Source organism: Globicephala melas, chromosome 7 (assembly GCF_963455315.2).
Source record: "Globicephala melas chromosome 7, mGloMel1.2, whole genome shotgun sequence".
NCBI lineage: Eukaryota > Metazoa > Chordata > Mammalia > Artiodactyla > Delphinidae > Globicephala > Globicephala melas.
This window is the reverse complement of record NC_083320.1, coordinates 94,387,601-94,409,139: the sequence shown is the minus strand read 5'-3', so window position 1 is coordinate 94,409,139 and position 21,539 is coordinate 94,387,601. Positions and strand designations below refer to the sequence as shown.

General features: G+C 45.4%; 1 protein-coding gene across 4 annotated transcripts in view; it reads left to right on the top strand.

Moving 5' to 3' along the window:
- MGAT5 (alpha-1,6-mannosylglycoprotein 6-beta-N-acetylglucosaminyltransferase) overlaps positions 1-21,539 on the top strand; it is a 369,708-nt gene that overhangs the window by 319,695 nt on the left and 28,474 nt on the right. For all 4 annotated transcript variants that reach the window (XM_060302520.1, XM_060302521.1, XM_030850100.2 and 1 more), the window contains 3 exons: positions 253-402; positions 9,549-9,695; positions 18,830-18,946. In XM_060302520.1, coding sequence (XP_060158503.1) covers positions 253-402; positions 9,549-9,695; positions 18,830-18,946 — 414 coding nt within the window. The remainder of the gene's footprint in view (positions 1-252; positions 403-9,548; positions 9,696-18,829; positions 18,947-21,539) is intronic.

Here is a 21,539-nt window from a genome sequence, read left to right as displayed (position 1 = left end):
TGAGCCATCGTTACTATTCAGTAGTATGTCGCTATAGGATATGTTTCTTCTTACAGAATTGTACAGTATCCACGTGACTGCTTTTACCCTCAAAATCCAGTCAGATTACTTTTGAAAGAAGTTTTAGGAATTGGGTTGCCAAATTCATGCAATCTCCATGTTAAGAGCTCCTGTCTCTGTGGCCTCCAGCTATGAGGCAGGTTTTTATGAGAACAAAAAGAGAAATACCTTCTCCTTGTGTCCCCTCTTTAGAATAAGAAGCTCTACTTGGACATCATTCACACATACATGGAAGTGCATGCGACTGTTTACGGCTCCAGCACAAAGAACATTCCCAGTTACGTGAAAAACCACGGGATCCTCAGTGGACGGGACTTGCAGTTTCTTCTCCGAGAAACCAAGGTAAGTTTTTTGTAGTTTTGTAAAAATGCATCAGTATTGTTGTGCGGAGGTTTGTTTCTCTTGCCATTGCAAATGGGATCAGAATCTTCGGTGCTTTCTCTTCAGTGGTACCATTGATCTTCAGGTCATTGCTGGGCAGTGGTTTTCTAGACTAGCTGTAGCTTAAAAGTTAGCAAATTGTGAAAAAAACTTATTTACTGAGGACCTGCTTTGTGCCAAGAAGCATCAGGTGAGGGGCTGGGGACATGGCGGCAAACAGGAAAAGTAGGGTATCAGACGTTCTCAGAGAGCAGCAGCTTTCCCGGCAAGCCTGGGGCCACTTAACTCCTGCACCTCTCCAATCCCCCCTGTTCAAGGAACCCGTCCCCCAACTAGCTTTTCATCACACCTGCTTGTTCAATATTTGTACTGGACACTGGAGAAGTTCAGACAAGGGAAGAGTCCTCGGGGGCTCAGGGAGCAAGGAAGGCATTGTGAGAGCTGTGAGAGGTGAAGGATGTGGGTGTGCATGCACCTGGCATTTGGCACAGACGGCAGTGAGTCAGGTGGTAGAGGTGGAGATGACACACCCAGGAGAGTCAAGAGACCAATCCAGCGAGTCTGTGTGTCGGGAAATAGTGGAAGATAAAATTTGATGAGGGGCTGAGGGTCTGAATGTCACAGCTGTAGAATTCAGGCCACGTGGTGTGGGCAGGTGGGTAGGAGCAGCTGATGGACGGTCATTTCAGTAGCATGATGAGCGTGGTGTTTTCACACCCTGGGGGCGTCCACCCAGTGGTCTCTGGCCTGTCTATAATTCTGACATGGACGAACCCGGTGAGGTTAGGGGACCTGCAAATAGATCCGTGTTGGGCCTTGAAGGGTTGGCTGGCACGTTGATGTATCCCTCATGTTTATTAATAAGCTCTTTTTTAAAAAACTTAAACGTATATATCTTAAAAATCTTTCCGTATCAGAAGTAGCTGGGCTAAAGGATATATACGTTTTTAGTTTTAAAGATTATAGCCAAAATGGCTCCACAGATATCATACAGTCTATCAGTCAGTGCTTGTTACCTTTCTCTGTGAGTGAGGCAGAGCACCTATTCACATGTTTATCGCATAGATTCCTGATTCCTGCCTCTAAATGCTGCACGTTCTTTAGGTAAAATACTGCAATCCATTAAAAGGGTTATGGTATTGAACACGATAACATCACAGGTATTAGACAAATATATCAGACTTCAGTCAGTTATTTAGATAAGCAAAGAGGATTGTAATACATATCATGGAAATTCATGTTTATTAATAAGCTCTTATGTGTGAATTTTACAAATATGTCTCGAGCAGCTCCTATGTGCCAGGCATCGTGCAAGGGATACAGGGGCAAAGAAAACAAGCGCGATCCCTGCCCTGCATTATCAGTAGTGAATTGTTCAGCTCTGGTCCTGACTGCATTTTCATTGTCCAGGTAGAGGGGAGGGGCCGAGCGGATGAGCTTCTGTGGCATCGTAGCATTTCTGATCAGTGTGTGTGATACTTCAGTGTGGGAAAGCACATTCCTAGATGCTGTCCTGTGTACTTCTCACCACAGCCTTCAGAGGTAGGCAGGGCAGGTATTACTGTTAACTTTATTCTAAACAGGAGAAAATAGACTAGAGAGTTGGGCTTGTCCATTGTCACTGAGGTCACCCTGGAGGTAACCCTGACTCTCGATTTTTTTATTGCAAGTGAAAGCTCTGCTAGGCCCTCGACGTACCAGCCTCATGAATAAACATACAAACTTAAGAACATTCAGTGGATAGTCACAAGCCCAAAGAATCTGCATCTCCTTTCTGCCTCAGTTTCTCCATAGGTAAATGCATTTGATCATGTCTACCTCCCAAGTCATGTGTGTGATGCCATGAATAAATTCACTTGATAAATTTCTCTCCTTGGCCAAAGGAGAGAAAGTTTGTTTCATTAAGATTTGATTTCCTTACAAGGTCATCTGCAGTCTGATGACGGTGGCCATCACCAGTGCTCCCTGGTTTGCACTGTTTGCTTTCCGTTCACCTTCTGTCTTAGGAGGACATTTTAGAATCATTAGAAAGTCCAGGCTCTTTTTTTTTTTTTTTTTTGGCGATACGCGGGCTTCTCACTGTTGGGGCCTCTCCCGTTGCGGAGCACAGGCTCCGGATGCGCGGGCTCAGCAGCCATGGCTCACGGGCCCAGCTGCTCCGCGGCACGTGGGATCTTCCCGGACCGGGGCACGAACCCGTGTCCCCTGCATCGGCAGGCGGACTCTCAACCACTGCGCCACCAGGGAAGCCCGAAAGTCCAGGCTCTTTACCCGTAATGCTATTTTTGCTTCATTTTACTTTTCCCCACATCAGATTGTGGGAAAAGCTCAAGCTCCTTTAAAATTACAGTTGGCAACGCTGCTTCTCTGTCATCACTGTCCCACACGCTTCTATTAACCCAGCTGTGTGAATGTCTTACTCAGCCTTACAAATCTTAAACGAACACTTACTTACAGACCGTCCACTTACTCTGTCAGAGAATGAGATAGGCCGAAGCTAAGGTCCCTGATGTGTGGAGAGCAACAGAGAAGAGGCCTGGAAGGCCCAGGCCATGAGGTCGGAGATTGCCTGAGATTACCCAAGGATTACAGCTGGAATTTTTTTTTTTTTTGAGTGTAAGGATCATCTGTTTATCCTTGAAAAACTGGTACTTTCAGAGGATGTCGCTGATCCCATTTTGTATTTCCTGTTCAGAGGACTAGAATATAGGAAAGGACTCCGAGTGGAATTATGGCTAAAACGGTCGGCAAATACGATGAAAATGAGGCGGTGTGTTGCTGAGGCTCCCCCTCTACCCAGAACACAGCGGCAGCACTGAAATGAATGAATCTTGGGCTTTGGAATAATGACACTAAAGACTAGTCAGGCTTTGCATTTATAACCCTTTCTGCCTCTAACTCCTTCCTCGGTGTCTCTGAGCAATTTAAAAGTGATTTATTCCAATCCACATTGGAAGTGCAGAACTGGGGATGCAGACAAGCAAATGTGTGTGGAATGAATGGGATGTGCACGTTCCTCAGACTCGTTATGGGAGAGGGAAGCGAGTCGGGTGCCCCTCAAGGTCTAGAGACATATTGAAATGATTGATGCATAACCAGCTTTTGACTTACTGTTTTTCTTTATGAGCCATCTTTGAATCTCTGCACCAAGCCCCGAAAACTGTCTCCTCAGCAGAATTGTGTCCCTGCGTGTGAGGAGGGGCCCTCACGAAGGGCCCACAGAGCCTAATGGAGATGGGAGGGATTCAGTGTAACCCTCAAGTCGGGGCTCAGGAGCTGGGAAGTTGTTGAATGTAGAAGACTCTTCTAATAGGCATATAAATGTGGATGAATTCATTTATCAAAAGACCAGAGATGAGTCATTTGGGCCAGCAAACTCCAGGAGAGCAATTTAAGCCAGCAAATAAGGACCGAACTGGGGTGGCGTGTTTTTATTTTTGGCTTCAGTCCCCATCTTCCTTAATGTGATTTCTTTCTTCTCCTTCCTAATTTTCCCCTCCCTGTGCCCACCTCCCCCAGTCACCAGGGGAATTTCCTCACAGATTGGGGCATCCGCATCCCACACTGGCTTGGAGGAGCATTTGGAGTGAGCCCAAACGGGTACCTCCCTTTCTGACAGTGAGAGTCGAGAACAAATCTGGCTGTGGGAAAGCAGAGGAAGAAGCAGCTGCTGCCCCTGCTGTTGCCACACACCTTTTCTGCCCACAACTCTGGCCGTTTCCCCCTCCAGCCCTTGGATGGGGCATGGTGGCCCTGTTTCCCTCCCACGTCAGCTCAGCAGCTTTAGCTGTGGTACTCGCCTAGAAGCCCGGGCAGGGTTGGAAGATAGGCAGTATGTACCACTGTCCCTGTTCCATTCCATCCTCGGGTCTGACCTCCCCTATCAACCGTGGCTCTTCCCACAAGCTTGGATGTGGTTGCACAAGCTCTGTCAAAAACCCAGGGACCAAGGCATCCACCACCAGTGGACCAGACCCTCATGCAGCTCCATGAGAACCCAGGGGCTCTGCTTATTCTGTTGACAGTTACCTCCTCAGGGCCTGGCTTGCAGAGGCCTTCAGATAACCGGATGAAGAATGAAGGAAGGAGTCCAGAAGAAATCCACTGGCCATCTGGGATCTTGGGGCCATGCCCCTAGGAGTGATTTCTTGCTTTTCTCCTGAATCATGTGCCCAGATCGCCAAGATCTCCCCACCAAGGGGCACTGTCCTTCTGATAGCCCATGCTTGCCTCTCCGTGGTGTTGCCCACATCCTCAGGCCCTGTGAGAGAGAGCCCAAGAGCGAGCTTACTGCTGGAGCAACCCGTCTTCCGTGTCTACTTCAGGTCCTCCAGTATTCAACCTCAGGCAGTCAAGCAGGTTTCATCCTGGTGACAGGTCCCAAAAGCCATTCCCATTCCAACTAGATGGAAACTAATTAGCATACACTTACATATGCACACACACTCCATCCTCCCCCCTCCCCTCCCACCTATGTATATAGAATGTAGAACGTATGGACATAGGATTTATTAACCTCTCCGAATGAGGTTTCAAGAACAAAGGCACCTCCTGACACCCAAATACACACAACCCATTCATATTATCACGGGGCACGACTGTGGGGTTTTACTGCAACAGTAACGACCATCTCTCTAACCCTTCCCTGTGTTAAGCCCTTTCCATGAATTCTCTCTTCATCAATAAAGTCCTCTGACCTCGGTACCGTTAGAGCACATCTTAACTGCGGTGGCGAGCCAGGCCTGTGATGCCTCCGCACCGTCAGGAGCTGAGGGGTAGGCCTGGTGAGCTATTGGGGTGAGAGTGGTGGTCCGGGACAGCTCCTGCGAGGAGGTGCACCTGAGCTGCCTCTTCGTAGCAGACATTGCATGCTGGCACAGCTGAAGATGGTCGGCATCTACAGCTGTACATGTATCTGAATGTTCTCTTCCTCTCCATCTTCAGGGTAACATGCTTTCTCAATGCAAATTGCAATGCATTGGATTTTGTGCTGGGGCTTCCACATGACCGAAGGGCAGGGACTTGTGATCTCGATGTTGTTGTTGGGTTTTTAGTTTTGTTTCTGGAAGGCCACTTACATAGTGGGCATAGTCTGGGAGTCTACCCAGTGAGCTGGTCTCCAGGAAATGACCTTTGATTTAGTGGCCGATACTGACTACCCTGGGGTGCTTAAATGTGCTTGGCAAGTATCATTGTCTTTGTCTCCTTTGCCCTCCTGGACCTTTAGGAGACAGTCTTCAGGTAGGGTAGGTGAGGGGCTTATGGAGCCCAGGAGAGGGTGTAGCCAAACATATATGGGAGAGATTTGGGGCACTGTTTTCTCTTCCATCAGCGTTGGGTACAAAAGGGAAGACAGATGTCCAGAGAGGGGACCCTGCCGGCGACACAAAAGCATCACCTATCAGGAAAATAGATTTTCTCCATATGCAGCCTTGTGTGGATTCCTTTTAAAGATATAAAAGGGATACCTGTTATCAAAAATGTAATGATTCCCAATCATTACATGAAGAATAAACAAGTAAGGCTTAGCCGTAGCATGTGGCTCATGGGACTGGCCTTTGCTTGAGGCAGTCACTGTAAACTGTGTCCTCTCTGTCTTCTGATGGATGCCTCTCCCTGTTTTTAATCCAGGTACTTTATGAAACACAGAGAACTCATAAATACACGTAAGCAGTGCTGAACCTCTCGTAAAACCCCACAACCACAACTCCTGCACAGCAAACTCCAGCTAGACAACAAAAGGTCGTGTATGTGCTGCACGTAAAGTTGAACCTGGGTTTGAACTTGGACTAGCGTTTAGCGAACATTTACTAAGTGCCAAACCCTGGAATACATCCTTTCCATGAAATATCTCCTTGAATCCTCAGAGCAGCCCCGTGAAATAAAGCACAATTACTTTCACCACTTTACACATGAAAAGACAGGTTTAGAGAGCTTGTGTTACCTTGACTAAGGCCCATAGCTAGACAGAATGCATTATCAGTGGACCTCAGATACTCCATAGAGAGAAGCGTATAACAATTTCCCACAGTTACAGAGCTAGGAAATGATGCAGTCAGGGTTGGAAACCTGGTCAGCCTGACTCCAGAGCTTGTGCTCTTAATCACCACATTGTCCTGATCTCAGAACTACCTTTATCCACCTTTAAAGGATTCTTTGTGAACTACTCCGCTTAGGGGTTTAAAACAATTTTGCTTCTCCTTTCACACAGAGTGAAAATCTGAGTGGTTTAACTAATAAACTCTTTGTCGACATGTAGGGACTTCCCAATCCTGGAGCTTCATCTGTTCTCTCTTCCTTAGTGTTAGTTCAAAAGTTAAATTTTAGAGTATGTAATTTAAAGCTCTATTTAGAAATGCTCGTTGATGGAGTCAGAGCTGCAGCCATGGAGATGTCCCGTCGTCTGGAAGATCCTCATTACATTCTAGGCTTCTGAAAGCCAGATGAAGTATCAATAAAATATGCTGTGTCCTCCTGAGGAGTTAAGCCTCTGCACTTGAATGAATTCTTGCAGTGTCTCTCTTGCCCCCATGCTAAGGAAATCTGTAAGCGAGCAGAATGACGGGGGGAGTGGGGAATTAGGGGAAAAGCAATTTAGTGTGGTTAAGGTACCAGTGTGTGGCGAGGCCGTAAGCACTCAAAAGTTCATGGAATACCCTTTGGTGGTGATGAACTGTCTGCCTATCCTGTTGTCATTCAAACCTCAAGTGTGCTATTTGACCTTAATACATCTGCTCCATTTATAATGTCACAGGTAGTGAGTACACAGGAAGCAAGAAGGAAGGTTGCTTATTGACAGAAGTGACAAAGAACTGTTATTTTGGTGTTTCCAAGGAATGCGTTTCCTGCGATCCTAATGAGTGTGACGAGAAGACTCATTGCCAAGAAATTGTGTGATATTTGCTTTATCTTCTTTCTGAAATGGTGCGGCTTCGGAGAGTTAGCCTGAAGTGTTTATGTGTACTGAGATATTCGGATGCCAGCAGGGCAGAAGAGGGGGTGCAAGTCGTTATTCACATATAATTAAACCTACGTCACATTCAAGTCCATTAAGCAACAGCCTCAAATCCTTTTAATTAATGGGTTCAGATTGGTGGGCCTGAAGGAGCTAATTAAATTTTTTCCCCAGGATTTTCTATTTAAATAGACAACCATTGTGCTTCCTACATTTCCTCCAAAGTTATTCTTTGTAATTTAGTGTTGATGAAGGTATCAACACTTCATGGCAGGCCCTGGTTTTCAGAGGTCAGAAAACACTGTGGGCCCCTGGTTAAACCCACGGAGACCCCTGTCTGCATCTTCCAGGATCTGGAAGTCCTGTGCTTTCCTGAGCCCAGCCACGGCCTGACAGAGGTCCTCTTTTCCCTGGAGAGCCGACACCTCCTCCCCCAAATCTGCTGGGGGTGGCAGATCACAGAGATCAAAAGCCTCAAGGATAGTAACCCTGGGTTCTTCGTATTTAACAAAGCTGGGATGTCTTGGGACTATTTCTTCATGCCCTCGTGGAAGACGGCTTCCAAGCTCTTCTGCTACCACATTTTCCCTCATCCCTGTGTCTCCAGTTCTTCTGCTCCAGGAGAAATGACCCAGCCAGCAGTGAGAGCTCGGCTGGCTTCTTAAAGCTTTTCTTCCACAGTTCCCTCCTCTGTGGACGCCCCTGAGGGTCATCTCAAGGTTTACAGGATATGAAAGGTTATTCTTCCCAAACAATAAAAAGGTTAAGTACCCTGTTCTGTGCAGAAGAACATACAGTTATAGGAGAGGGCATCTCTCCAGAAAACCTGAGATTTTAGTTTCTTGCCCCAGAAAATTCCCTGCGGGGGCTTCATGACTCTTCAATATGCCTAACATGGGCCACGCTGCGTGTTCAGCCCTGGAACTGAGTGCCCAGCACGTACGGGTTGCATCTTCCAGTGCTGCCGGGGTCAGACTCAGGGCTGTCTAGGCAGAAGTATTCCAGATCATCATTCAATTAAAGCGGCTGCAGGGACAGGATTACTGGGGAGAGGGCCCGGGAAAGCATCTAGCCGTATCCAATTCAGCAGCATCCTTCACTCTCGGGGCATGGCCATGTGGATGTTCCCCAACATGATGGCAGAAGGAAAGGACACCCTGGGACCCAGTTATCCTTTGCCACTTGATGTGCCTGGGAGACTGGAGAGATTTCAGCATTTGCTCCTTCATGTGGGTAGGGAGATCTCACACGTCACCAAGGCTAGACTTGGACCAAGCCCATCAGGACCCACAGCCGTCCAGTGGTGTGAAATACCCCGAGGGGAGGGTACGCAAGGATGCCTTTCTATGAGATGATGTTTCATTTCTGGACCCAGGAGTCAGTGCCACTGACTGCAGGGAGGCCCCTTTGTCACAGCGGCTCTCAGCCGTGGTCCCTGTGAGGACTCTGAGATGTGTTTTTGCTGCCATCTCTTGTCTGCCGTGGGGACAACTCGTGGTTTACTTGCTGGGGTGGGAAAGCCTTGCCCAGTTACAGCTCTACACCCTCTCCCCACATTGAGGGGAAAATAAAACCCAAGATGCTGGTGTCCCCCAGCGAAAACCCCATTATGAAAACCCATGTTTGCTGACCTACCATCATTTTAATGCAGCTCCATGTGAACTGTAATCAAACCGCCGAGCGACCTTTCTGTCCCTCTGCCCAGCATCACTGAAAGGGCCTGTTGTTCCTTTGGTTCAATGAAGAAACCTTCTGTTTAGTTAAGCAAGTGTTTTTGCAGTCATGTCTCCTGGTAAGTTACAGAAAGATTATTGTTGGGTCTTGGGTTTTGTTGTTGTTTTTATTCTGTGAGTACCTCCACCCCCCTACCCCTTCAGCTGCCCACCCTGACACTTACTGCTTTACTTTTTTACAAAGGAGGGAAATTCATAATGACCTGAGCCGCTTCCTGGGCCCTTCAAGGTCCCTGGTCATGTTTTTCAGGTCCTAGTGTAAGCTGGCTTCTCATTTATCCACCCCCAACCAGGGCCTGGGAACTTTCCAGAGTCTCAGAGGCATCAGCACAGGAATGGAGCCCAGAAGAGACCCCCATGAGCCAGGGATGCCAGTCTGATTGATGTGTTTACATGTGGTGTGCTTCTCTGTCTTACAGCTGTTTGTTGGACTTGGGTTCCCTTATGAAGGCCCGGCTCCCTTGGAGGCCATCGCAAATGGATGTGCTTTTCTGAATCCCAAGTTCAACCCACCCAAAAGCAGCAAAAACACAGACTTTTTCATTGGCAAGCCAACTCTGAGAGAGGTAAGCATCTGTAAAACTCATTCTACTTTCACTCGTAGGAATGGTAGCTATTTATTGAGTGCTAGGAGCCCATTTGAACCTCAGAGCCTTGGACGGTAGGTATTGTCAACTTCCTTTCACTTAGTTGGGTGGAAGGGGGAGGGTGTGCAGGGGCTCAGAGAGATGGATGACTTGATTACATCCCCTCACTAAGTAGTGGCAGAGCCAGGATTTCGATCTATTTCCGTTCTACAAAGTACGGGGTCTTTTCGCCCTACCCCATCTCCATCCTAATTTGAACAGATATCGCCGGTCTTCCAATTAGCTGAACTCTGATTCCCTGGATGATTAGAGTTTATGGAATAAAAAGAAAGTCAAGGGGTTAACAGGTATTTGTAAAGAACCTACTCTCTGTGAGGAGCTTTGGGGAATACAAAGTGGGCCGTGGGCTCCTTCCTTGAAGAATCATCATCCTTGAGAAGAAAGGCGTATCGGGGTGACTGAATAGTATGCCTGGTATTTTAGCCGACTGTCAGCAGGGTGCCGTCCTGGGAAGCAGTCCTGCCGTCGCTCGAACCATTTGCAGAAGCCTTATTGGGATTGCCTTTGGAGGTCCTCTCGAAAATCCACAGTGGGTGATGAATCACCATTGAAGGCAGTTGGATTCTATTTGGGACCATAAACCAAAGTCATTTAGAGCATGTGAGTGACCAGGCTGGGTGTTTCTATATCTGGTTAGAAACACGTATGTGCAAGAACCCATAAGATTGATTTCTTATTATTTCTTATTTATTTCTGCACAGTTCGTAAGTGGCTCTCCAGGCTGCTTTCAAGGAGGAAGCCTCTAAGTGTCGATTTGTCCCAGTGCCCTTGTCATTTGGGACCGTCTGCTGGGGAGGACACTGCTGGGCAGCCCTCCCGGGACATGTTTCTAAAGCATACATTTTTCACCTCTGCTACTTTTTTTTTTTTTTTTTTTTTTTTTGCCGTACACGGGCCTCTCACTGTTGTGGCCTCTCCCGTTGCGGAGCACAGGCTTTGGACGCACAGGCTCAGCGGCCATGGCTCACGGGGCCCAGCCGCTCCGCGGCATGTGGGATCTTCCCGGACCGGGGCACGAACCCGTGTCCCCTGCATCGGCAGGCGGACTCTCAACCACTGCGCCACCAGGGAAGCCCACCTCTGCTACTTTTAAACCTTTCTGGGTCAGTTCTCCTGACCCCATTCCCCCCTTCCCCAAATAGCATATAAAACACATTTTCCGTGATTATTCTTTACCTTTCAGTCAGAGAACTTACCAGTTAATAGAGTTGATCATTCTGAGAGTTCTTTTCGTTGACCCACCCCATCACTGGTGAAAGGGCCAAAGGAGATGGAAGAAGATCAGCAAGACCACAGATTATCCTGAAAAAGATGAACCTATGGCCCAGATAACCTCTGACAAAGGTTAACGAGGCGTGTGCGTGTGTGTGCGCGCACGCTTGCTTTTTCCTTCTGCTAGTATTGTAAATTTGAGTTCTTCATTTTGAGGGGCGGGGGGTCATTCCTCAGCAACACTTAATGCACACAGTGTTTGGACTTCCCGTGCTGTGGGGCAGGTACCAGAACACAGATCAGGAACCTTCAGTCTGGTACCCAAGAACTTACTCTTTGCAAAGGTTTGAAAGGATGCTCCCCAGCAGTGAGAATGCCTCAACTTAGGCATCTGTGCTTTAGCGTGCGACTGACTTTGAAACTTCGGAGCTCTGGGTAGGAAATGTGGGCTAATCAATCATTCCTGTGTTACGTTTGAATGTAGGAAATCTCTGAAGTTCTACATCTGCCTAAATTGGATAATTATTTGTAATTTTCGATGTTTTTTTGTGATAAATTATACACAGTGAGAAACGATGATTTTAACCTTTTTTGAGTGTACAGTTCACTGGCATTCAGTACATTCGCGATGTTGTGCAGTCATCACCACTGTCCACTCTCATAGATTTATTGTTCCAAACAGAAGCTCTGTACATTAACAGTAACTCTCCCTTCTCCCCTGCTCCAGCCCTGAACAGAAGAGTAACCACTACTCTACTTTCTGTCTATAGAAATTTACCTATTCTAGGTGCCTAACGTAAGTGTCATCGTACAGTGTTCGTGACCAGCTTATTTCACTAAGCATGTTTTCAAGGTTCGTTCATGTTACATGTGTCAGAACCTTTCCTTTTTAAGGCTGAATAATATTTCATCGTATGAATAAGCCCACGTTTTGTTTATCCGTTCCTCTGTTCATCGACACTTGGATTGTTTCCATTTCTTGTCTATTACGAAAAGTGCGGCTACAAACATGGGTGTACAAGTATCTGTTTGAGTCCTTGCTTTCAGTTCTTTGTGGTATATATACCTATGAGGGGAATTGCTGGAACTTGCTTTTTATTTATTTTGAAATAATATTAGTCTTAAAGAAAAGCTGCAGAAAGATTACAAAGTTTGGTTATATGCTTCATGCAGCTTCCGCTAATGGTAACATATTATAAAACCACGGTGTAATTGTCAAAACCAAGAAGTTAACGTTGGTACCGTAATATTATCTAAACTACAGACTCTATTTGGATTTCACCAGTTTTTCCACCAACATCCTTTTTCTGGTCCAGCCTCCCACATGGCCGTTACCTGTCATGTCTCTTTAGTCTCCTCCAATCTGTGCCAATTCTTCAGTCTTTCACTGTCATTCATGACCTTGACATTTTGAAAGAGTACCAGTCAGTTGTTCTGTACACTGTCCCTCCATTTGGATTTGACTGGTGTTTTCTCCTGATTAGTTTGAGGTTACACATTTTTGGCAAGAATCCCACAGAAGTCATGTGGCCTCAGTGTATCATGTCAGGGGGTGCGTGATACCAGTGTTTTATTACTTGGTGATGTAACCTTGATCACTTGGTTAAGGTCATGTTTGCCAGGTTTCTCCACCGTAAAGTTACTGTTTTTCTCTATATTGGGGGAAGTGCTTTGAGACCATGCAAATACCCTCGTTCTCCTCCAACTTTTGCCCCTTTATTTTTACCATGTATCAGTGGATCTTTCTTGCAACCATTTGATTTTTCCCTCATGATTTTTTTTTTCTGGTTTCCCATGATAATAACCATCTTAGTTAACATTTATTGGAGCACTTACTGTGTGCTAAGGGCTTTTTAAAAATGATTTTTTATTGAAGTATAGTTGATTTACAATGTTGTATTACTTTCAGGTGTACAGCAAAGTGATTCAGTTTCATATATATATTTTTTCTTTTTCAGATTCTTTTCCCATATAGGTTATTACAAAATATTGAGTATAGTTCCCTGTGCTATACAGTAGCTCCTTGTTTTTTTATCCATTTTATATATAGTAGTATGTATACATTATTCCCAAATTCCTAATTTATCCCTCCCCCTACCCCACCCTTTCCCCTGCGGTAACCATAAGTTTGTTTTCTATGTCTATGAGTCTTTTTCTGTTTTGTAAATAAGTTCATTTGTATCATTTTTTTAGATTCCACATATAAGTGATATCACATGGTATTTGCCTTTCTCTGTCTGACTTACTAATGCATGAAAAGCAAAGAAGCCCATCAGTTTTCTTATTGCAGTTTCTATATACAAGACTTTGGGAAATGATTCATCAAAACTATTTTGGACTGACTTGGTACCTTCTTGATCACTAGAATTAGATAATAATTTCAATTTTGATAATTCTGAAGATTTTGATAACACTGTATTACAACTGAGTACTTTTTCCTGAAAAAAATTTAAGACCCTCTTAAACACAATCTAACCCTTTCCCAGTGAATGATGTAATGTTACATAGATCAGATCAGCCAGTATGAAATTGTTGCGAAAAGTATGTTCATGCTGTCGGTTGTGATTCTTTAGTAATTTGCTTTTTGTTGAGGTGATAGAGGGTTTTCATTCTTCATGGCATCAAAAGGGAATAGGTGTTGGAGCTGCCGCCCAGGCATTTGGTTCCTCCTGTCCTTTCAGCTGGTCCCACCAGTGCTGGAATGAGACTCCGGTTAGAATGGCACTGGGGGAGGCTTTCAACAGCTGCTCAGCAAGTGACCTCCCACAAGTGACTCCATCAGTCCTGGGCTCCCGTGGGAGGGCTGGGATGCAGAGGTCAGCTGACAGATGTTCATTGTATCCCCACAGGGCCTGTGGTACTAGGTCACTGCACTGGGGGAACTTATCAAGACACATTTCCTGTTTCCCAGGAGCTCAGATTTTGATATGGAAGTGTGATAAGAGCGATGTCTAATCAACGGGCACGCATAAGGAAAGAGCTGAGTACATTAAGCAGGGGAAGTTAACTTGGAGTGGTGCCCGGCGGAGGATGTGCTGGGTTAGCTAGAAGGGGATAGTGGGGGAGCTGTGCTTTAGAGGAAAAGAAGAGTCGTGTTTTGAGTTGGAGAAGCATGAATGTTGATGCGTTGGAGGGAAACCCCAAGCAGGTCACTTTACTTTATGCAGGAGGGCAGGTTCCATCTGATGTCCATTTCCTTCTCCGCTGGAGACGGTGCAGAGAGCAGGCTGGTAGCCAGCGACATGACACAGCTTTGAGGGGAGCCAGTGAACCTGACCTCACGGGCAGGTGGGCCACCCCACTCTGCTCTTTCAGCTCACAGAATCCCCCTGATCAAAGATGCTTTTAATTGGGAAAGAGCTATCAACACTTGTACAGATTTCTAAGGGTCAAGAATCCCTAGGAAGTATCCTTTTTCTTTTTTTCCTCAGCAAATAGAAGAATTTTAACCAAAGCGTGTATAATTACGTAGCTATCTTCTTGTGCCCTTGCTAATCTTTAGAGCTAAGCAGCAATAGATCCATGTAAATGGGTCCATGTAAATTGCATCTATGTCTCTTCTTTGCCTTCATTTGAAGAGAAGTCTAAATTTTTCTTTGTATTTAGAAAACAAAAAGCTTTGTTTTTATTTTTGCATTGGACCCATTTTTAAAACCACAGTGTACACACTCAAGAGAAGTTCCGTATGCCTTAAGTATAATGTGGTTGGTTCAAGTTACACTTTAAATGTAATATAATTTGGATTTCTCTCTTTATATTGGGAAACATATTAGTAGGTTCTTTTTTTTTGCGGTATGTGGGCCTCTCACTGCTGTGGCCTCTCCCGTTGCGGAGCACAGGCTCCAGACGCGCAGGCTTAGCGGCCATGGCTCACAGGCCCAGCCGCTCCGCGGCATGTGGGATCTTCCCGGACCGGGGCACGAACCCGTGTCCCCTGCATCGGCAGGCGGACTCTCAACCACTGCGCCACCAGGGAAGCCCGGTTCTTAATCATTATTCTGACATTTTGTAAACCTTTAGAAATTCTGTGACTCCAGGGTTTCCTTTTCCATGAAGAGAACTTGTGTTCTTCTTGGAGATTTAACAGCCGCTCTGAAACAACGTCTTATATTTAATAAGATTTTCATTACTTTTACAGACTATACTCCAGTAAATATACTGATTGATATACGATAGCTCAGATCATACGGTTCTCAAGAAATTAACAAGGACGAATGGAACATTCAGAGGGGGAATAATGAATCACAAAACGCCTTACTCATAAAATTAAGTAACCCTCCATAAATGTAAATGAACAAAATGATAATGGCTCAGCATCTTGTATTTTCCAAGTGCTTAGAGCAACCTTGTAAATGAGCAGGGACCTTAAAAGGCAGAGGGGAGAGAGACTGCTAAATAGTGACACTGACGGCAACTTTCATTTACCCTGATTCAGTTGGAAGAATTAATTAGTTTGTTCTCCAGGCCACAAAATGAAAATGGTATGACACTTTACTCAGCTTCAGGAAAGGTCTAATGCAGACATACATTCAGTCCTGGGATTTTGTTTTAGGTTAGCTGGTTTTAAGCAACTGATGAAAAGGCTGGTGTTTCCATTGAGCTCCTTTTGGTCATTGTCTTAAGAGCTCAAGAGCATCCTTTAAAATTGTCATCTTCCGTTTCTGTCAAAAAGGTAAAAAGTTGTTGAAGGATCTAGATTTGAATTTGCTCTGCTGCTTTCTAGCTATGTGGTCTTGGGGAGTTGTAAGCCCCTCTAACCCTCAGAATCCTCATCAATGCACAGGAAACCTGATAAATAATGTCTGCTCAGGTGATTAGCCCCGTGCCTGCCCCAACTGAGGGGCCTCACTGATGCGTGCTCAATCTAAAGTATGTGCTGAGAAAAAGGAAAGCGTGCTCCCCCAGCTCCAGGAGGCTGCGGGCACTCTTCTTCTATCCCTGGCCACGCAGCTGAGCAAAAGAAAAAGGGTACATGTCAGAAGCATGGGGAGCTGCAGGCTAGCGAGGGGCGTGACTCTGGCAGAAGAGGCAGGAGCAAAGTCTAGGATACCTGCACCTCAGAATCGCCTGATTTCCACGAGTGGGGGCCAGAGAAGGCTCAGAGTGGAGGCCCAGTAATTTATCTTCTGGGTTTCCCCCCTGAGTAATGCATGCACACCATTGGTGTGGTAAGACGCGAAGAACGGTGGCCAAGAGCAAGCTGCAGAGGTGCCAGTTGAATCACCCAGTCCTCTGAGTATATTGGGATCTGAAGGAAGAAAAGGGAACCAGCTTGGCCTCAACCCTTCCACACCCAACACCCTCTTTTATTCTAAGTGTATTATAACATCTTCTTTTCCCTCCTGAAATGAAAAATATACCCTGCTAACATCATACAGAGTGAAGTAAGTCAGAAAGAGAAAGACAAATACCGTATGCTGACACATATATGGAATCTAAGAAAAAAAAAAAAGGTCATGAAGAACCTAGGGGTAAGACGGGAATAAAGACACAGACCTACTAGAGAATGGACTTGGGGACCTGGGGAGGGGGAAGGGTAAGCTGTGACAAAGTGAGAGAGTGGCATGGACATATATATACTACCAAATGTAGAATAGATAGCTAGTGGGAAGCAGCCGCATAGCACAGGGAGGTCAGCTCCGTGCTCTGTGACCACCTAGAGGGGTGGGATAGGGAGGGTGGGAGGGGAGAGACGCAAGAGGGAAGAGATATGGGGATATATGTATATGTATAACTGATTCACTCTGTTATGCAGCAGAAACTAACACACCATTGTAAAGCAATTATACTCCAATAAAGATGTTTAAAAAATGTATTCAATTGCAAGTTTAATCTAAATAAAATCAAAGAGAAATGCGATTATCACACACACACAAAGAATGATTCTCTTATTATAATATGAAAGAGAAGTAAAAGGAAAATACTTTGCTATAAGGTAATAGATATTTTGTGTATATGTGGTCCAGAAATACTGTATCATACCCATGAACCACACTAGAAGGCATCATGGTGTCTCATTCCTCCTTACAGTGAATATGTTTGTATTTAAGAAGAATAGGGCTTCCCTGGTGGCACAGTGGTTGAGGGTCCGCCTGCCGATGCAGGGGACACGGGTTCGTGCCCCGGTCCGGGAAGATCCCACATGCCGCGGAGCGGCTGGGCCCGTGAGCCATGGCCGCTGAGCCTGCGCGTCCGGAGCCTGTGCTCCGCAATGGGAGAGGCCACAACAGTGAGAGGCCCACGTACAGCAAAAAAAAAAAAAAGAAGAAGAAGAAGAAAACATTGAGCCAAATCTGGTCAGCCCTTTTTACTTATAATTGACATTAAAGAAAGAGAAGCTAAATAAAAAGGTGCCTACGTGTAGACACACAGATCTACCCCATTGGCGGACTGGTTTGGGTATGTTGTACTGGAGACCCAGATCCTCTGCGTGGCATTGACTTTGCTGCCATGATTTTTCTGAAGTGATAACAGCTTATTGGTGAAATTCCCAATAACATGTCCCTTGATTTACATGGCAATTATGTTCCTGGAAAACTCAATGTATATTCAGACTGTGCCAAAGAGGCAGGTTCTGTGAACCCACCTGAGAGCTTGGCGGGGCATGTGAAGGCCTGTGGGGAGTGGACAGTGCTGCCCTGTGCAGGACGGTCACACACATCTCAAGGCGTCTGGCATCCCTGGTCCTCAGCCACGGGTTGGGGCAGGACCCACCAACTTTGAGAACTGAAAGTGCACCAGAATGCTTTCTTTATACCACAGCCTTAAAAGGATACAAGAATAAAGGTGGGAACAAGTTTGAGGGGTAAATTTAGCTGTCTTTAGAAAACGGATTCTTCAAGAACTGAGAATTGCCAATATTCCTGTGGGTTTCTTTGGCCACCCTTTGTTTTTAAAATAAAACCTCCTTTAAAACAAAAGCTACTTTTCCTTGCTTTTCTGATCACACATTGCCTTTATGACTCTTAAGGCTCCAGTGTTATGCTAATTATTATTCCAAAATTCTCTCTTTTTCTAGTAGCATTATTTCCCTTTCTGTCACCTTTCATATGTGCCGTTACGTGTCCTTCTGTGACTTTAAAGCCTATGAGAACTTTATTGTAATTTCCTTATACTTACCTGTCTATCCTAACCAGTATTTTATAACAGATGCTAGTTTGATCTAGGTGATTTTCAGGGCTGGGATATGACTGAGGGTAAATATTCATTATTTCTTGGTGTGATTTGGGGGGTTGAAGCCATCTGTAACAGCCTCCATGTCACCTGGTTATGACATTCTAACTCTTTTTTCAAAGCGGTACTCAAGGTGAGGAGCCATCACCGGACCTGCCCTGTGGATGCCGTGGTCTCACACAGGGCCATGCCCTCCTGGGACCCCTAGACTCCCAGGAACCCCTCCAAAGTGCCCAAGATCCCAGCTCCAAGGGTCTAAGACAGCGTAGCCTGGCCGTGTGTCTTTTAAAACATCCCACATGAGCCTGGTGGGCACCCGTGGGCACTGCCAGTGTTGCCAGCCGGGCACACTTGACAGCCTCGGTGTCCTTACCTGTACCTGTCAGGGCTGTGCCTGCTTCTCCAGATGGTCCTGACAGTAGATGTCCTGCTGGTCAAAGCAAAAAAGAAAGAAAGAAAGCTGTGGAATCCTCCCTCTTTTATTGTTACCTGCTTACGGGGTGCTTAGGAGGTTTCGATCGTCAAGGGTCCAAAACAAAAAGTGACATTACCTACACAAGTACAACTCGGAACCGTAAAAAGCATAACGCTTCACCTAGCACAGAAGGTTGAGAAATGAAAAAAGCCAGTGTTCGTGAGACTGAGGTGTTCTGTTTTCTCTTTTCCAGCTGACCTCCCAGCATCCTTATGCCGAAGTTTTCATCGGCCAGCCACACGTCTGGACTGTTGACCTCGACAATCAGGAGGGGGTGGAGGACGCCGTGAAAGCAATTTTAAGTCAGAAGGTTATATCTTTTATTCCATTTTCCCCCATTTGTGATGTGAACGGGATCATGTGGAAAGCATCACAGGCCCTTCGTTCAAGTAATTAGAATGGTTCCATGTCAGCTTGACTCTGAAATTTAGAAAATGGCCCAGCTGTAGGACTGGCCTGGGGATTTTTGTGGATGTTCTGTGAAATGGAATTAGAGCTGGTGTCCAGATGCGTGCATGGATTCTACAGACCCTTTCGACATGGCTCCTGGGTCCCAGACACAGCAGTAGAAACTTGAATTCTGCTTGTGTCAGTGACCTCATTATGTAGCTCTCCCAAAGATCAGAAAAGATAGACCCGCTCCCCTGCAAAAAAAAAAAAAAAAAAAAGTGAGAAGGAAAAGGACTAATTAAGGAAATACTGGAAAATGTTTTTTATAGCATCTGTTTATTTGGCTTTTCTACCTAAACATCTTATAAAATTTTGTGTAAGTAACTAACATCTCTGGACTCTCCAGAACAATTCAGCAGACATGTATTAAGTACCTACTGTATTCAGACCGCCCTCTGAACCACTGTCAGGGACGCTCACTTCCATAAGCATAAACGCGGCTGGCTCCCTGCCTGTAGGAAACTTACCACCCTGTAGGGGATGGGTCAAGTTATCCTCTCTCCCAACCCCGGGACTGCCTTGGATTCTACCAGTAAACCCTGCCCTCCGTCCTCCTCCTATCAGAGCAGCGATTACTCTGTTATAATTTTTTAAGAGAAGCAGTATAGGTGTGGTTATAAGGACAGGCTAGAATCAGACAGCTTGGGTTGGGGTCCAGCAGTGTCCCCTCGGGCAGTTACTTAACCTCTGAGGCTCAGTTTCCTCATCCCTGATGTAGGCTAATTTCACCTACTTTACAGGTACTTGAGAGGATCCAATGAGATAATGAATATAAAGTGCTTAAGTGCAGTGTCGATCTCATAATAAATATCTAGTCAGGAGTATTAAGTCAGTATTGCATATATAATAATGTAACATTCTTTTTTACTGACGTATAGTTGATTTACAGTGTTGTGTTAGTTTCCAGTGTACAGCAAAGTGATTCCGTTATACATGTATATACATTCTTTTACATATTCTTTTTCTATTATGGTTTATTACAGGATATTGAATATAGTTCCCTGTACTATACAGTAGGACCTTGTTGTTTATCCATCCTATAGATAATAGCTTGCATCTGCTAATCCCAAACTCCCAATCCAACCCTCTCCTGCCCTCTCACCCCCTTGGCAACCACAAATCTGTCCTCTATATCTGTGAGTCTGTTTCTGTTTCGTAGATAAGCTCATTTGTGTCATATTTTAGATTCCACAAATAAGTGATATCATATATGTCTTTGACTTGCTTCACTTAGTATGATAATCTCTAGGTCCATTCGTGTAGCTGCAAATGGTATTATTTCATTTTTTATGGCTGAGTAATATTCCATTGTGTGTGTGTGTGTGTGTGTGTGTGTGTGTGTGTGTGTGTGTGTGTGTGTACATACATACACGCCACATTTTCTTTATCCATTCATCTGTCGATGGACTGTTGTTTCCATGTCTTGGCTAATGTAATACTATAACGTTCTTACTTTTGTTAGTGATAGTCTGGATTTCCATTAGACCGTAAGCAGCATGGGCAGGAACGATACCTGTCTCACTGCTGTGTTCTCAGGACCCAGCATAGCGATGTACCTAATAGATGGTGGGAGGCATGGAGGGAGCGAGGCATAGATGTATGCACATCAGCACACTGAGGCAGAGTATGTTCAGTGCCAAGACCAACATGCCAGAGATGGAGGAGTGTCTGTCTTCTCTGCTTCTTTTTTTTTTTTATTGAAGTATAGTTGATTTACAATGTTGTGTTAGTTTCTGGTGTACAACAAAAATGATTCCGATATGTATATATATGTGTGTATATATATGAGTATATATATATACTTTTTCATATTCTTTTCCATTATGGTTTAATTACAGGATATTGAATATAGTTCCCTGTGCTATACAGTAGGTCCTTGTTGTTTATCTGCCTTTATACACGGTAGTTTGTATCTGCTCACCCAAAGTCTTAATTTATCCCTCCCCGCTCCTTTCCCCCCTGGTAACCGTAAGTTTCTCTTCTATTTCTGTCTTCTCTGCTCCTTATAAGGACATCTGGAGAATGCAGCATTGAGTTAAGTCTCAGAGCATGAGTAGGAATCTGCAAAGTTAAACAGAGAAGTGAGCCCAGAAAGACATGAGTTAGAGGAACAGTGAGAGTCAAGGGGGAGAGGCTAGAAAGGCATGTATCCGAGGAGGAGTTGCCAGTTGGCCCGTGTAAAGGGCTGCCTTTCCCCTTTGGGGAATAAAGTGAGGCCCTCCCAACTGCCAGTTTCAGCTACGGACCACATCTCCTGGGGAACAGGAGTACTCCAGCGTGTCACCCATGTCCCTTTAGAGCAGGTCTAGTTATTGAGCTTTGAGGTAGCTGCTCAGAGCTTCCCATCAGCGACGTGTACGATCTCATCCCAGTCTCAAGTTTAGGGCAGAAGCCCCCCAGACCTCTGGTGGCCAAGCCAAGAGATGAAGTGCTGAGTGGGTGTGGTGCTGCTG